This window comes from Notamacropus eugenii, chromosome 2 (genome assembly GCF_028372415.1).
Source record: "Notamacropus eugenii isolate mMacEug1 chromosome 2, mMacEug1.pri_v2, whole genome shotgun sequence".
NCBI classification, from domain to species: domain Eukaryota; kingdom Metazoa; phylum Chordata; class Mammalia; order Diprotodontia; family Macropodidae; genus Notamacropus; species Notamacropus eugenii.
Window position 1 is genome coordinate 72205462 of NC_092873.1, and position 16701 is coordinate 72222162.

At 40.1% G+C, this 16701-nt stretch overlaps 1 protein-coding gene across 3 annotated transcripts in view; it reads right to left on the bottom strand.

The window, feature by feature from the left end:
* Nucleotides 1-428: 428 nt before the first annotated feature.
* Nucleotides 429-16701, bottom strand: part of HEXD (hexosaminidase D) — a 34463-nt gene continuing 18190 nt past the window's right edge. For all 3 annotated transcript variants that reach the window (XM_072640906.1, XM_072640907.1, XM_072640908.1), the window contains 7 exons: nt 11914-11985; nt 11141-11336; nt 2443-2525; nt 1618-1696; nt 1415-1516; nt 1106-1195; nt 429-811 (listed from right to left, as the gene is read on the bottom strand). In XM_072640906.1, coding sequence (XP_072497007.1) covers nt 643-811; nt 1106-1195; nt 1415-1516; nt 1618-1696; nt 2443-2525; nt 11141-11336; nt 11914-11985 — 791 coding nt within the window. In that variant the 3' untranslated portion in view covers nt 429-642. The remainder of the gene's footprint in view (nt 812-1105; nt 1196-1414; nt 1517-1617; nt 1697-2442; nt 2526-11140; nt 11337-11913; nt 11986-16701) is intronic.

The window sequence follows — 16701 nt, forward strand, 5'->3', positions numbered from 1 at the left end:
TGGGAAACAGCAACAGTTATTACTGATAATCACTCTAAAACCAGGAGGGTCCAGAAGAGCCCTTAGGCAGGGACCCATTGGCATCCCAGTTTCAGAGTGCAGTAGGTTTAACATTTTGGGACAGGACAGGAAAGGAGCCAGTAAAACCCAAGTCATCTGGGCATTTCTGACCATCCAAATTTACCTTCCTTTGGAGAGGAGAAGGAAGGGGAGGGGGAGTTGAGTTACCTAGCTAGCTGGTCCCCATTCAGTCAGCTGCTTCTACTCACAGGATTGTGTTCATCCTTCATTGCTGAAGAAATCCATGCTATCAGAGAAATTATGACATGAATTGCACTTGACTTTGTTTTGAGTGAGGGAGGGCTGTGCAGGTCACCAGCCTCACTGCTCTTCCTATCTCTTGATAATAGCTTTTAACTCAAGATCCAGTATCAGGCCTTCACCTCAATATCTCTTATTAGATTCTGTTGTAACATCAGATTTTTCAATCATACACACAGGAACCCTCCCAACCCTGCTCCCATCCCCTCAGCACTGCTTTCATGTAGTAAATGAGTGGTCTTGATCATTTGTAAGAATCCCCGCTGGGTTAGCAGTGCATAAGCCTTCTACATAAGATGAGTCACTTCCATCACAAAAGTGTCAAGACTGAGCTGCTATTGCTGCATCCAGATCTTGCAACAGCTGCTGTAGCTTCTGGATGGTAGGATGGGTGTTTTCTTCCAGCCATTCTTCTACTGCATCTGGGTAGAAAATTCTTTCAAGTGCTGTCTGCAGCTCTTGGATGACAGCGTTCCACCTGGTTAGGAGACTGAAGGGAAATGGAAAAAGTTGACTATGAACCTGACATGTGAGTTCTCATTAAAAAAATGAAGTACTATGGGAAGATAGCCTTTTAAAGAGGAGTCAAGAAGTAAAGTGAGAAGTACTTGAAGCTGTTAGTGACTAGTTCAAGTGAAGGAAAAATGAATGAATTCATCCAAAGAGTCTTATCTGGTCTCTGAGTTTAGATTTTGACTCAAAGACAATTTTTGCAAAGGGGATTCAAAGTCTAGCTATTTCAGGAAAACTGACTCAGATACACTGAGTCTGACAAGGAACTAACCTTATGGCATCTGGTTGGATGTACTGGATCATAACTGGGTGAATCATCTTCCTCTTACGGTGGTAAGGGCTGAACCAGCCTGTTACATACCTGTAAATAAATGCATTGGGGTTGTACTCAACAGCTATGTATGTATTATCCCAATGGCTTATTCTGGGACATTGGCTTTATAAGGCCTCTGACAAGACTGGTCAATCTAGCAGAAACTGACTTGTGCATCTATGTTTTATTCCCCATGTAGACTGGCTACAGTGAAGGAAGGAAGGAGAATTGTAATTGTCCTACACTCAATTCTTGTTAATAACAAACCTGTTCCTTTCTAGCAGTTCATCCACGGAGCGCCTTAGGTGAAAGCTGATCTGAGTGATCAGGGCGAAGACATCACTGCCAGGGAAAGTCCCAGAGCTTTCACTAGTCAGAGAGAAAGTCTTCGTCAATTTCAGAACTATCAACAGTTCAGGGCCATGAGATAATACAGTAACAATGAGATTAGTAGGAACTGATGGTTTTACCTCATAAAACTGTTGATTTCCAAATTTGACATCCCCAGGTACGTCTCTACTATTTTCTTAACATTGTCAGTATAACCTCCTGAAAGAGAAGCATTTTCTTTAGTAAAGAGAAAGAGAAAGGTGAGGGAAAAGTTCTTATACAAGAGTAGGCAGAGAAAGCTCCTATTTCAGAAGAACTTATTCCTGTTTATTGGCTTGGTTGGGAAAGCTGTGAACCCCTTGCTCCAGACAGGGGACATGAAATTGGAGAATTTATTGGATGCAACTCTCCAATCAGGTAATTCCTCTTTCCAAGTCTGTGCTTGTTAAGAAAACTATCTTGATATTTCAGGCCCCTTTCTCAAGGGCTATTTCCTACAAGTGGAATTTGTTTTAATTTCTTGGACCACAGGTCTCCAAAGGTCTGGCCTTAAGCTTACAGACATACTAACAAGATCCAATCTAGTGATATGCACTGAGCATGGTGGTGAATTCAACCAGTATAAGTCTTAGTGAGATTATTTTTTTCCCTCCCTTTGAAACGCAACACAGTTGCTTAGCACTTACTAAAATGTCTCACAGTTGCACTCCCAAACTCAGACACACTTTCCAATTTAGAGTAACTCCTTTCATGAAGAATTCAGGGTAGTGCAGTGGCTCTGTACTTCTTGTGTGAAAAGGGAAGGTCAAGGTGTGTGTGTGAAGTACTCCAACGTAGCAGAGTGACTGCACACACCATTGATCCCCTGTATTCCCGGGAGGAAAAAGACACCAAAAAGAAAAATAGATTCTAGGAAAATCCCGGGGCTTGTACTTTAGGAAAAAGAGGAGAGTAATACAATATACCATGTTTGAGTGCCTGCAGACATACTGCTAGGGATGGGATTCCCACAGGAAGCAGCTCACATAGAACAGAGAAGTGGTCATACCTGGAATCCACAAAAGAAAGAAACATTTATTTTTAATACTGGGAGGGAATATGGGATGAATCTTACCTTTTTCCCACTTTGCTCAGGACATTAGTCTCACTCTTGCTACACTTAACTAAGTACCAGCCTGGGGTCTGAGCTCAGTCACTTTAATAAGATCAGCCACTTTATTGACATCTTTCTTAGACTTTCTTGTTCTCTGATTTTTTTGCCCTGCCTACCATTATAGTCCCCAGTCTGGGGTCACTCCCTCCCCGCCCCCCATCTTTTTGGATCCTGTTCTGTGGCTTCAGATTATTGTTGGAGAAAATTACAGAAGTGTGCTCGCTTGGCCCACTACGCATTCATGTCTCCTGCTGTTTTTGTTTTTTAACATTTCTAACTTCCTGATTCTCTAGTAATGCAGCTGTTCTAATCCTTTCCTCATCAGATCTCCCTCTCAGTAGACTAATTCACTTCTTGTTTTACTGAGACACTTTAACTCAGAACTTTACCACCTTCTGTTGTCTTAAAATATCCTCTCAGAAAAGTGTGGTCTTCATTTCCAAATTTAAATACTCCACCTATGGCCTTGAACCTCTCCTCTTCCCTCCTTAGAAAAGTTGCTCTGTTAATTACTCTGTGTGGTCTCGACATTCTGTCTCTCCATTAGCTCCCCACCTGCTAACCAATATCTTCAGGTTTCTTCTATGTTGGGAAAAAAACATGACTTCAAGATGCTACCACCCTATAACCTTCCTCACCCAATCAAAGTTCTGGAAGGATTGATCTTTGTTCACTAATCCATTTTCTCAGTCTTCCTCAGTCTCCTGAAATCTGGCTTCCTTGTCTTCTCTCTATTCAAACTGCTTCTCCTTAACCTGTTCATGGCATGGCACTTCTCACTACTCTTTCACTTCTGAAACTGATTTCTGAGACAATTCATTCTCCTGATTCTTCTACTTCTTTTATTTTAGTTTCCCTTCTCTTCTTGCACAGGGCAGTTAGGTGGCACAATGTTTAAGACCTGGAGTGAGGGAGACCTGAGTTAAAATCCTGCTTTAGCAACACTAGCTGTGTGACTCCTGGGTAAGTCACTTAACTCTGTTTGCCTCAGTTTCCTCATCTGTAAAATGAGCTGGAGAAGGAAATGGCAAACCACTCCAGTATCTCTGCCAAGAAAACCTTAAATGGGATCACAGAGTTGGACATGACTGAACAACAAAAATATCTTCTCACAGCTCATATGTGCAAACTCAAAGTTCATCTGCTCCTTTGCCCTCTGTGTTTTGTCCTTTGGAGAACTTATCTCCTCCCACTGCTTTAGCTAACAGCTCTATAAGGATTTACATCACCAGGCCTGATTTCCATTCTGAGTTCCAGCCCAATATATCCAATGATCTGCTAACTGTTTGCACTAGGAAAAGTGATGAGCATAGTCTTATCTCCAGTATAGTAAAATATCTCACTAAAATCAGTTCCCATTCCAGATTTCTCTATTTCTGTATGTGATATCATGATTCTCCAAGTTACCCAAGTCTTGAAACGTGGCACTCACTAGATGTGGCTTCCACTTAATGACACAGACTCTTGGGCCACCCTTTCCAGGCCTGGCTGCACTTTCACTCATTTCCCTTGATTGGGGTCTGGATGAGGTGGTGGAATTGGAATACTCCTTGACTCTTCTCTTTTGAGGGCCACATAATCTACATCTACCATCTAATCAAACATTGGTAGTTGTTGTGTACAGACCTCCAGGATACACCCCCTTTCCTTCTTCTTCTCAATGAATTAGTACTTGGCTCACAATCTTTCTCCTCCCCAGCTCCTGCTCCCATTCTCAGGAATTTCAACATACATATTGATATGCCCTTAGACACCCTAACTTCCTAGTTTCTGAGCTTACTCATTTCCCATGACCGCCTCCTCCACACCATTTCACTGAAACACACAAGATGGTCATACCCTTGGATCTTGCCATCATCCACAAATGTACCACCTCCATGTTAATGAGCTCTGAAATTCCCTTATCTGATCACTCTACTGACTTTCTGCCTCTCCCTCTCCCTTCCCATATTAAACTCTACTATTTGTCCATACCTTGACCTCTAAATCTTTGATTCCTCAGTTCTTTAACAGGCCATCTCCCTTGCATTAGCTACTTTTTTTTCCCTTCTCCATCATGGTCATGTGGCGAAGCAGTTCAACTCTATAATCCTTTTCTCTTGAATCCCTTGCCCCCATATCATACTGCGGATTGTGCCCTGCTAAGCCTCAGTCTTATATCATTCCCACCATTTGCTGACTCTGCTTGTACATATCCTGCTGAAAAAAGACTGAAAAAGTCATGAAACTGTTCTGACTGGGTCCACCACAAACCTTAACAGGGCCCTCACTACTGCTAGGCAATCCTTCTACATGTCCCTAATCAACTCACTCACCACATAACCTCTTCTAAACCTTTTAATTCTTCTCATGGCTCCTCTGTCCCTGCCCCCAGCTTTACAACTTGCTTCATATTTTATTAAAAAACTTTAGGTCATTAGCTAAGAGCTCCCTCTCATTCCCATGTCATATTATTGTGATGCCTTCTGTAACTATTGCTTCTTTCACCCCATCTCATACAAAGAGGTGGCCATTCTCCTTGCCAAGGCAAATCCCTCTCTCTGCACAAGTGATTCCATTTTATCCCATCTCCTTTAGGCAGCCAGTAGATGGGGAAAGATTGAAAACAAGTGAGATTGAAGATGATAGAGGGGGTATTATACTAAAGGTAGATCTGAATTCAAATATTACCTAGACGCTAGACAGATGACCCTGGGCAAGTCATTTAATCTGTTTGCCTCAATTTCCTCAACTATAAAAATGAGGGTAATCACAGCACCTACCTCACAGGGTTGTTGTGAGGATCAAAGGAAATATTTATCAAGTGCCTAGCACAGCGTGTAGCACATAGGCACTATAGAAATGACTATTCCTGCCCTTCCTTTCTCCCTTCTCCCCTCTCCCCAATTCCCACAATGTACTCTTACAGTGACACTGGCCTCCTTGCCATTTCTTGAATAAGATACTCCCTCTCTTGGCTTTGGATGTTTCACTCCATGCCTAGAATGCTCTTCCTCCTCATCTCCTGATTTTCTTCAATTCCCAGTTAAAATCCCACCTTCTACAGGTACCCTTTCCCAAACCTTAATATTATTGCTTTCAGTGTTGACTATTTTCCATTTTTCCTGTACACAGCATCTTTGTACATTGTTGTTCACACAGTTATTTGCATACTGTGTTAGCTCCTCAAGAGCAGGGACTCTATTTTGCCTTTCTTTGTATCCTCAGTGTTTTTTAGCACAGTGCCTGGCATGTGGTGCTTAATAAGTGCTTACTAATTGACTCAGAATCATCTTTGATGCCTTCATCATGGTCACTAATTTTTTCCATTCCCATATGCAATTACTATAGTTCTGGTCCTTAATGGATATTGGACTACTGCTGTTGTCTCTGAATCAGTCTCTCTGTCTCTATCCCTTTTGATCTGTCCTGAACATTATTACAAGATAAATCTTCCTAAAATGCCATTCTTTGCTATTTTACAAAGCCTTCAGAGCCCTCTCCTCTCCTCTCCTTTCCTCTCTCCTCCCTCCCCCTTTCCTCTCTTCTCCCAAAACCTTAAACCTACTACACTCTGAAGCTGGGATGCCAATGGGGTCCTGCCTAAGGGCTCTTCTGGACCCTCTTGGCTTTAGAGTGATTATCAATAATAGCTGTTGCTGTTTCCCTCCCAGCCTGATCTCTTTCTTTTTCTTGGTCTCATTAAAGGGGCCATGCCCTGGCTACTTCTTAAACAGGCCTATTCAATGAATGGGCATTGCCTCACCCTAAGTGAGTACCAGCAAAGGCCTTGGCTTAAAAGGGCCAAAGTCTCCCAGTGCATCCTGGGTCATCTCCAGTGACTGGATTCAGATGGCTCTGGAAGAGAAGTGAGGCTGGTGACCTGCACAGCCCTCTCTCACTCCAAACAAATCAAGTGCAAGTCATGTCATCATTTCTCTGATGGCATGGTCTTCTTCGGCAACAAAGGATGAACACAATAAAACTTTCAATTGCTCCCCATTGCCTACAGAAATAAGGGGCAAACCCTTCAATGTGGCATTCAATCTGGTCCCAACCTACCTTTCCAACCTTAATTTCCATTACATGAAAACATTCACTCGGCCTCTTATCTCAACCTTGACCCTTGAGTGTATCTGTATTGATGCTGATCTCCCACATCATTTCCACTGACTTCAGTCCTACCTACACCTTCACGACTATCCTTTCAAAGAGTCTTCCTTAAGACTGAGCTCTTTCTCCTTTTACTGAACTCCTATGCTATTTATTGTCTGAACCACTCATGTACCACTTGGTATTAAACTGCTTTGAGTTATTACTTGTCTTTATGTAAAATAATATTTAACATTCATGTAGGGCATTAAAAGTCTGCAAAGTGCCAAGTATGTTATCCCATTTAATCCTCACAACAACCCTGAGATATAGGTGCTATTCTTATCCCCATTCTATAGATGAGGAAACTGAGGCAGAGAGAGGTTAAGTGGTTAGCCTAGGCTCACAAAGTTAGCAAGTGTCTGAAGTTGAATTTGAATTCAAGTTTTTGTGACTCCAAATCAAGGGTTCTATGTACTGCTCCAATAAGCTGTCACGTGTCTTTCCTTACTCTCTCTGATAAATGTCTTTGGGAAAGGGACTGTCTTGTTCCTCCATATGCTCCATTCAGCAAGTCTTTTTTGATTATTTAGTAACCAGTTGGATGCCAGGTATTCTCATCTGTTAGATTCTACTTTCTTTTGGACTGTATAAGAATAAAAAGATGCTTCATAGAGTCATCAGGCCATAGAGTCTGAAGCAGAGCTGTAACTAGCGTAGAGTGACTGGAGTCTTACTCCAGAATATGGCAATTCAGAAGATGGAGACAGTACTTCAGAAGGAACTGAGCTTAGCACCTATTTAGCAGGGCTGAAAAAACAAAGTTACATGACACCTTGCTTCTTGACTTTAAAAGATATCAGATGCCTCCTTCTCTCCCCCACTCCACTTCCCCCCAGTCCTATCTAGTTTTCTTCTCAGGCTGTGGTCTCCCAAATAGTGACTTCAGAATGCTTGGGATCTTTGCCCATAGTGCCTAAGATCTTTTAAAGCCTTAGGTATCAAGGTTTGAATTCCTTTCCTCAATTTCAGAACTGCTAGTTACAGCTCTAAATGAGAGTGCCTTTAAAGATTATCTTGTTCAGCTTTATCTAGAGCTAAAGAAACTGAGGTCCAGAGAAGTCTGTGGTCCCTGGGACTAGAATCCAGGTCTTTTGTCTTTCCATATAGTTCTTTACTGCACTATAGGTTATTTTGTTGTTCTCATATGATTAAAATGAAAATTATTCCATGTGATTCACTTGGAACCTCATTTGTACTGAGCCTTCAGTAACAGTTTTCTGTTTGCCTCTTGGATTTCCCCCCAGGATGGGGACTTTGTACAGAGGATGTTATTCCTTTAGTAAAGCTATGCAAATTAAGTTAGCATATGACTTCACAGTTTAAAGAAATCTACCACCTAAAGCTTTTATTTAGACTTGACCATGTGACCCAAGCCACTTTTCTGTTTCATACAGTTCCATATTACTATTAGGGATTGATGGGGTTAAAGATATATAGTAATTTATGGTAATTAATAAATTTCCCAACTGCATCAATTTGTTTGCTTTGTTTGGGAAAGGTTAAAGTTACCTTTCATTAACATTCAAAGAGATACTGACAGTGATGGAGATTGGACCCGTGATTTCTTAGATAAAAAGATAACACCTAGATAAAAAGTTCCTTGAAGTTGCACTTTTTCTGAAATTTAGGGATACCTAGAACACGGAAAGATTATTCATCTTGCCCAGGGTCAAAAGGACAATTTATGCCTGAGGCAGGGTTTTCCTTCCTTCCACCCCTAGGCAACTCTAGTGTTTGAAATGGCAGGTAAAACAAGGCAGTTTTAGGCTCTCCAGAAAAGAAGTGTGGTCTGCATGTTGTCCCACCCCTCTTCAAACCTTGTTTTGCATAGATTATTACTCTTACATATTCTTAAGATTGATTTGACCAGAAATCTTTTTTTAGTTCTCCAACTTAATCTTTGCTTGACTGGGACCACGAGAGCAAAACTGTGCCAGAGTTTTTGCAAAATGAAGGAATGAACTTAGGTAATTTATGAGCAGGGTTACTTTTCATTCACAATCACAGTGAACAGTACCATCTACTGTGGTTGAGGCAGTAGCTTGATCATCAGGATTCTGTAGAAAACAGTGTTTGGATGATGTTGAGTTCAAAAGAATAAAATAAAAAAAAAAACAAACACAACCCTAGACCAAAAACAAAAACACTCTGGAAAAATGGGGCTTCTCTTTTGTTCTGATATGAGTTTTTCAGGAAACCTCAGATGTTTCAAATATTGGTTTGCCAGAATGCTACTTCAGCATGGCCTGTGGGCATTTAAACTTCTAAAAGCCCTGATTTGAAGGGCAAGTCTATAAGAGACTTTATATTTCTGGAAGAGGATGGAGATGCAGTTCACTTCTAAAGTAGGAGGGTAGGATAGAAAAGTCACAAAAGTGACCAAGCAGAGATAGGGGATGGTGGTTAGATTTTAAGATGTGATTGTTTTGCCTTGACTAGTCTTAAGAGTACATGGTTTTTATTTATAGCTCCACATTGTGACTTGCTAAAGGTTAAGTTCACCTCTCCTTGTTGACAGTTCCCAGACATAACATCTTAGAGGTTAAATGGCCCATAAGTCACTGATGCCAACTTATACCTGAGTAATAATTCCCTCCACAATGTATCTAAACACTTGGTCATCTGGCTTTGTATGAAGATCTCAGGGATGAGGAACTCTCTATGTCTCAAGACAAATAATTCAATTCCTAGACCTGACTCAATGAAAACCTTATCTAACTTGTTAGAAGAATTGGAATGAAACTTGATTTCTGTGAATTTAATGAAATCAGACTATCTCCTCCCTCAAAAAAATGTTGGTGATAATAGTTAGATAGTATTCAGTTATTGCTTTGAGTTTGCTATGAAGAAAAACATCTATCTACAACAGACTTGGGACTGCACTATTGGCCAAATAAACCTCTCCGCTTCATCTGAAGATAGACTTAGGGATATGCAAAGTATGGCTAACATTTAAAGAAACAATTGATTCAACCCAATAAAGATTTATGGAGAGCCTCCTATGTGTGCCCAGTACTGTGCATGTTGCTATGAGAAATACGAGAATACATGATTTCTACTTTCAAGGAACTTAAGCTCTCATGGTAGGGGTAGTGGAGGGGAGAAGAGGGGAGGAGGAAACCAAGAGAATGTAGGACACACTCAGTGGTGTGCTGGAGCCAGCTCCAGAAAAAAATCCACTGTTAATCTTCAGTGATTATTTAAACCTAGGAAATCAATAACAATACAAATTAGGGCACCATTTATTGTTTTGTTGATTATCTAGGCTTAAGAAAGTGATAGAAAAATTATGTTGTAAGTGCATTTTCTGTACTTTTTTTTTTACTAGCATACTACAAGGCACACTCTAGGATTCTTAAAATTTTTGAGGGGCTACAGACCACTTCAGTTGGGCAAGCAGCCACTGTCCACTGAACCTATTTATTTCTGTTTGCCAATGGAAAGAAAAAAAACTTTAAATTTATGGAAAGGCCAGTGTTATTCCATTTGTATGTCATCAAAAGCAATGGTTGTTTTAAAAAATTAGGTATTTTACATGTTATTTTTATTTATTTACAAATAAGCACAAGTAATAGCAGGAAGTGCTATGTGGAAAGAACCTAGTAGCAGAGGTCAGGTTACCTAGGTGCCAGTTCCTTTTATGCCACCAACCAGCTTTGTGAATGTAGAACGGGCAGAATAATTCTTTTCATTTGTCTACCTAACAGATGTGAAGGCTGAGAATCAAGAGCTAGTAAAAAAGTTTCAGGTTCAATAATAGGGTGTAATTCACCGAAAGGTAATGTTATTTTATCTATTTGAATAAACAGAAATATCCTTCCTGAAAAGATCTGTCTTCCCAAACCTTGATTCTATTACCAGCTATTACCAGCTAAAAGCATGGCAGAGACAGATAACTCCAGAGTAAGCAACACTTTGGTTTAAACTCTGCCTCTGGCAAATCCTGACTGAGTGATGGCAAATCTCTCAGACTATAAATTCCTGATGAATTGTCAGTCTGTACTGGTAGAGGGAGTTTTCATACCAAAAGTTGCCTGCACTGATGAAATTATAAATTGATTTTAAAAAAAGGTATAAAAGCCGAGACAGAAGATGTTAATCCATTTAGCAACAAATGCTAAATGCAAAGGAACCTAGAACTCCCATATTTTTTATAGGCCTTAGCCTTTCAGCATCCATAAGACAGCTTCTCTCAGGGAGATGAGTTAAATAGAACCTGGACAATTGCCAATGATAAAGAAGAAGGCAGTTTTTATTCCTAGAGCAATCATAATCTAGTTGCTTGAGACATCTTTACTCCCTCCACAACGAGAGCCATCTTCAGGCAATTTGCATATCAGGCAATTCAGCTAAAGTCACTTTTATAGTTCCTTTACCTTTGCCAACCAGTTAGAACGATTCCTTGTAGCATCTCAGCAGGTCCATTGTCTGCCACTTTCAACCACTGGATGTTATTTTTGAGGTGATGGCCAATAATGGTCAAAGACTGATTCACCCCTGTGGCACCTTTAAAAGCACTGGCTACCCACAGTTTAGGGAAACCACATTTCCTGTATTTATCCATAAGGAGAACTAGAAACAAAAAGAACAAAGGAATTCAATTTCCTAGCTCCCATGGAGAGTCAGTGGTGGATGGAATTTATGCCAGTGAATACAGCTTTCTCTGATCTACATGTAGAGATAAAATATCCATCACTGTTCTCTTTTAGCACGGTGCTATGATCCACCAAATTAATTAGGTGCTCAGCCTTCACAAAATCCCCACCTCAACATACCCAACAAGTGGTCATCCAATCTTTACTTCAAAATTCTCGAATGAGATTCACTGCTCATGGTAGACATTTCTGAAAGCACTAATTATTAGGAAGCTCTTCCTTACATTAAACTAAATTTGCAACTTCTATCCACTGTTGATTCTGCCCAAAAGTACAGAACCAAGGTTGTATAATTAATAAGGAAAGTTCTGCCTCACTAAAGAGATCAAACATCAGGGAGGAGAAGAAACTGGTTTGCTCATACATGAAAGGGATAAATTAACATTATTTCTGTGAATTATACACAAACTCCATACCACCACAAAATAAGCTCTTCAAAGGGATAAATTAAAAAGAACATCCAGATGTGAGTTACTGAGCCGAATAGTACTGACCCTTTCCATGTACATCCATATCTTCAATGTAGTCCCAGATCATTGGCTCCACCATCTGTGCTATTCCAGATTCTGGAAAAAGCATGAATGTTACAAGGACAAATGAGAAAGGATTTATGATCTGAGCTATATCTGAAATAGATGTTTTAAGAATATATGGAAGGTAGGATCAAGTACTTAAAATTTAGAGAACATAAGGTCTTAATTTTTTATTTATATTTTTTCTTTATTTCTTATAATACATAAACCAGGTTCCTTCAGCAAATTAAACTCATCCATTTAAATGAATCAAATCAACACTCATTTAAAAACTGTTATATGTCAGGTACTGTGCTAGACTCTTGGATATAAAATACAAAAGAGGGGCAGTTTCTGTTCTCAAATTCACTATGTTATTCTATCTGGAGAGAATGCAATATGTTCACACAAAATATATTAAAAAGGTAATTCAGGGGTCACTAACCAATCACGAAATGCTTTTTAAAGGTGAGTACACTTGAGTTGAGCCTGGAAGAGAAGTAGGCAGAGGTGAGGAAGGAGAGCATTCTAGGAATTAGGGATAGTTTATGCACAGGTACAGAGGGCAGTAGATTGAATGTATATATGGCGAACAGCACGATGGAAGTTTGGCTGAACCATAGAGTATACAAGGGGAAGCAATGGGTGATTGGTTTGGAAATTTAGGCTGGAACCAGATTATGAAGGTATTATAAATACCAGAGGAATTTGTATTTTACTCTGGAGGCAATAGGATACTAACAGTTTCTTAAGCAGAGGAACTAAATGGTTAGAACCTGGAATTTAGGAATGTCAATTTTGCAGCTTTGTGAAAAATGGAATTGTATATGGGAAAGGCTGGATGCAGGGAGATCAATTAAGAAGCTAATACAGTAATCAAAGTAAGAGATGATGAGACCAGAAATGGGATGGCAGTCCTGAATGTTTCCTGGGTGGCCAGGTGGGAACAAATGAAAGAGATACAGCAAATGACTGGATATGCCAGGTGAATGAATGAAAAGCTGAGGATGACCCTAAGATTCTAAACCTGCATGACTGGAAGTTAGGAGGAGGGATGGGTTTAGGACGAAATATGAGTTCTCTTCTGGCTATGTTGAGTTGGAGATGCCTATGGGATATCCATGTAGAGATGAAATGGTGGAGCTCAGGGAAGAGGTAAGTGTTCGTTATGTAGATATGGGAGTCACTCGCATTATATCTGAATCCATAAGAGCTGATGAGATTACTGAGTGGAGAGAAGAGGACCCAGGACACAGCCCTGGAGTACATCCAAGTATAAAGGGCAGGACATGATGATCCTACAAAAAGACTGAAGACTGGTCAAACAGGTAGGACAACTATGTCAATTTAATAGAAGAGGGAATACAAGACAGATGACTTCAGTTTGTTCAGTAAATTATGAGATGACACTTAGAAGCATGACAGTGTATCTCAGGTGCTACTTCCTACATGTGTGTGTTCATCCTTCATTGCTGAGGAAGACCATGTCATCAGAGAAATGATGACATGACTTGCACTTGACTTTGTTTTGGGTGAGGGAGAGCTGTGCATGTCACCAGCCTCACTTCTCCTCCAGAGCCATCTGAATCCAGTGACCAGATATTCATCAGGATGACTGGGGATGACCCAGGATAAGTCAATTGGGGTTAAGTGACTTGCCCAAGGTCACACAGCTAGTGTCAAGTGTCTGAGGTGAGATTTGAATTCAGGTCCTCCTGACTCCTGCACTGGTGCTCTATCCACTGCACCACCTAGCTACCCCACTTCCTACATGAGATCTCTCCTGATTCCCCAAGTTTTTAGTGTCTCTACTACTCCCCCAAATTACTTTGTATTATTCTTTATGCATATAATTTGGATTTATTTACCTGGCATATGTTGTTTCCCCTAGTAACATGTAAGCACTTCAAAAAAAAAATTTGTTTTTAGGGCAAAATTTTTGTTTTTGTCTTTGTATCTTGGCTGTCTAGCACAGTGCCTGGTACATGGCACAGGTGCTTAATGCACAGTTGTTGGACTGGAAAAAATATGACGTATTCAGCTAAGGGAGAAGTTGTGGAGGATGATTGACAAAGGTACCTTGAGAAAAGAGATGTTAGGAAAAGAAGAAAAGAAATAGCTTGCAGTAGAGAAGCCAGAGTTGATACTGAATTCCATACCTTCTAGTGGACCTAGCTGGGATAGTTAATTGACTTCCTCTAGGAGGTTTCTGCATCAGGCAAGCAAGAACAGAGAAGGAATATAGTGGAAGTGATCCAGAGTTAGAGTTTAGAAAGGTATAGGTTGATATGCAACAACTGGAGCAAAGAACTGAAGAGTAATGAACTGTCTAAAGTTGAACTGGTTAAGCAAAGGTTCAAGATTTTAAAGGGAGGAAAGGCTCGGTTGGGGATAATGGCCTTAGAAAGTAAGGAGGGTAGACAGATTGGGGGTTGTAACTCTAATCAGGCTTCTCAGTGCCCTTTTGAAATATTCAGAATGATAATTTAAATAAAATGGAAATAGGAGGAAAAGGTCAGGTTCTTGAAAATCTTTCTTTATAAAGGATTATTCTGGCTTCCCAATAATGTGGCACAGAGGAAATCATCATAGCAATTAGGTTCGCAATCTTGTACCTATGATTCCTTGTAATAATATAATCTCTAGTCTTTGGTAATTGTCATTGTGATAAATTATTTAAATGATCAAACCCTGGAGTTTCAGCTCTTAATTGGCCTTGACCAGTCCAATGGCAATAAAGGGAAATGCTTTATCTTTGGCTACATATATGTGATTCCCTATCCCAAATATTCGGAAATGTCATGAGAGGTCAATGTGGTGTAGTGGAAAGAGAGCTGGATTTAGAATCAGAAGAGTTGGTTCAAATCTTTGTTCTGCCACCTACTTATATGATCTTGAACAGGTCACTTCCCTGTTTATGATGCTGTATTGACCCAGCTTGACATGCAGCAACTCCTCATTCATGGAGCCTCTGCCAGACGCCGCTCTCTATAGGTCTTCTGCCCGGTGCAGCTCTTCTGGTCCTGTGGTCACTGACAGAGGCAGCTCTGAGGAGCACAAGGATATAGACCTTTCCTCAGCTTCTGGGCAGAAGGCTTCAGTAGGAATCCTCAACTGAGGTACTGTTTTCTTCCCATAAGAACAACGGGCTGTAGAAAGACAGGGCTGACCATGTGGGTCTAGTAGGTCAGATATGAGACTGGAATGAAATGAGATGCTCAGTAGTCCAGCTAAGAGCTAGCAAAAGGTTAGCCATAGCCAAAGAAAGACATTCTAAGCTGGAGAACAATATTGAAAATACAACCGACTCAGCTGAGCAAAGTTTCCTGGTGTTAGTCATTTTGCTGGTCTTCCAGCTTGAAGTTTCAGGACCCAGCTGGAGCTCCTAAGCCGCTTTTTATATTCAGGCAGTCTCAGTACTCTTTGTCTCAGGAAGCTATGTCAAGGCCTAAGCCTTAATTTCTTCTTTATCCATAAGCTTATTTAAAAAAAAATAAGTATTCCTTTTTGTTCATAGTTACTAAATTTGGAATAAAAAGTAAGGCAAAAGTGTGACTTTGCCCCTCCCCACATACAGTTTTGCTAAAACTTCCAGTAACTTATAAATTCTATTAACACCTAGTGGTACCTCTTATGTTATAGTAAAGGATATAACAAAAGAAAAAAAACATTTTTTTATCTTTCAGCATATCAAGTATCAAATACGGTTTTACTAAAATCAAACGGTTTCCTTCTAATATGAATTCTCTGATAGCTAGCTAATAAAGATCCCTTCTTACCAAAGGCTTTTTGCACGTCATTATATTAAAAGGGTTTTTCTCCTGTAGGAATTCTCTCATGCTTCTTCAAGCTTCTCTGATGACTGAAGGTTTCTCACATTCATTACATTAAAAGGGCTTCATTATACTATGAATTGTCAGATGTCTGATCATAGTTCCTCTCTCACTGTAGATTTCCCACTCATTACTTTCAAAAATCCAGTATGACTTCTCTCATGTTTTGTCATGTGCCACCCTGTGACTGAAGGCTTTTCCACCTTTATTTACATTTATAATAGTTCTCCATAATAGGAATTTTCTGATGTCCAGTCACAATGAATCTTCTAGCAAAAGTTTTTCCATATCCATATCCATCGTGTTCAATGAATTTTGTTGTCTGAGCTGTAACTTCCTGAATGGTGGAATAAAGACTGGCCCCCTCCTAAAACTCCTAGATGAACTATACTGATTGACATATGCTCATTTTGTTTATGGTAGTTCTATGAATGACTTTTACTATCTGCATCATATCTCCAGGTTACTTCATCGTCTTTCTAAACTTCAATCACATCCCACAGCTCCCAGTTTGGAATGCTAGAGATCAGACTCAGGAAGCTTTTTCTGGGATGATGCTCTCATGCAAATACCTGCCATCAGCCTTGAGTCTTTGGTTTCTTAAGTTTCCTTATGCAGGCAATCTTCACAAGTACCTCTTGGGACTTTCCCTTCTGACATCCATAGGACTTATCCCCTTTCTAACAGGAAGATCATGTATAATTTGGAAATAGCAAACCCTGCCCCTCCAAGCCCTTTCTTATTCTTTTGGGTACTGAGGTTGTAGAAAAACCTCTCAATATGACTAATGAGATCCTAGGCCATGATCATGGTAATAGCATTGATGCTGCCTCAATGCCTTTTAAGAAAATGAACTACACCATCCCAAGTGCTCAGTGATTAATAAATATTAATAAATAAAGATTACCACAGCCAAAACCTAGCAAAAGGAGCTTCC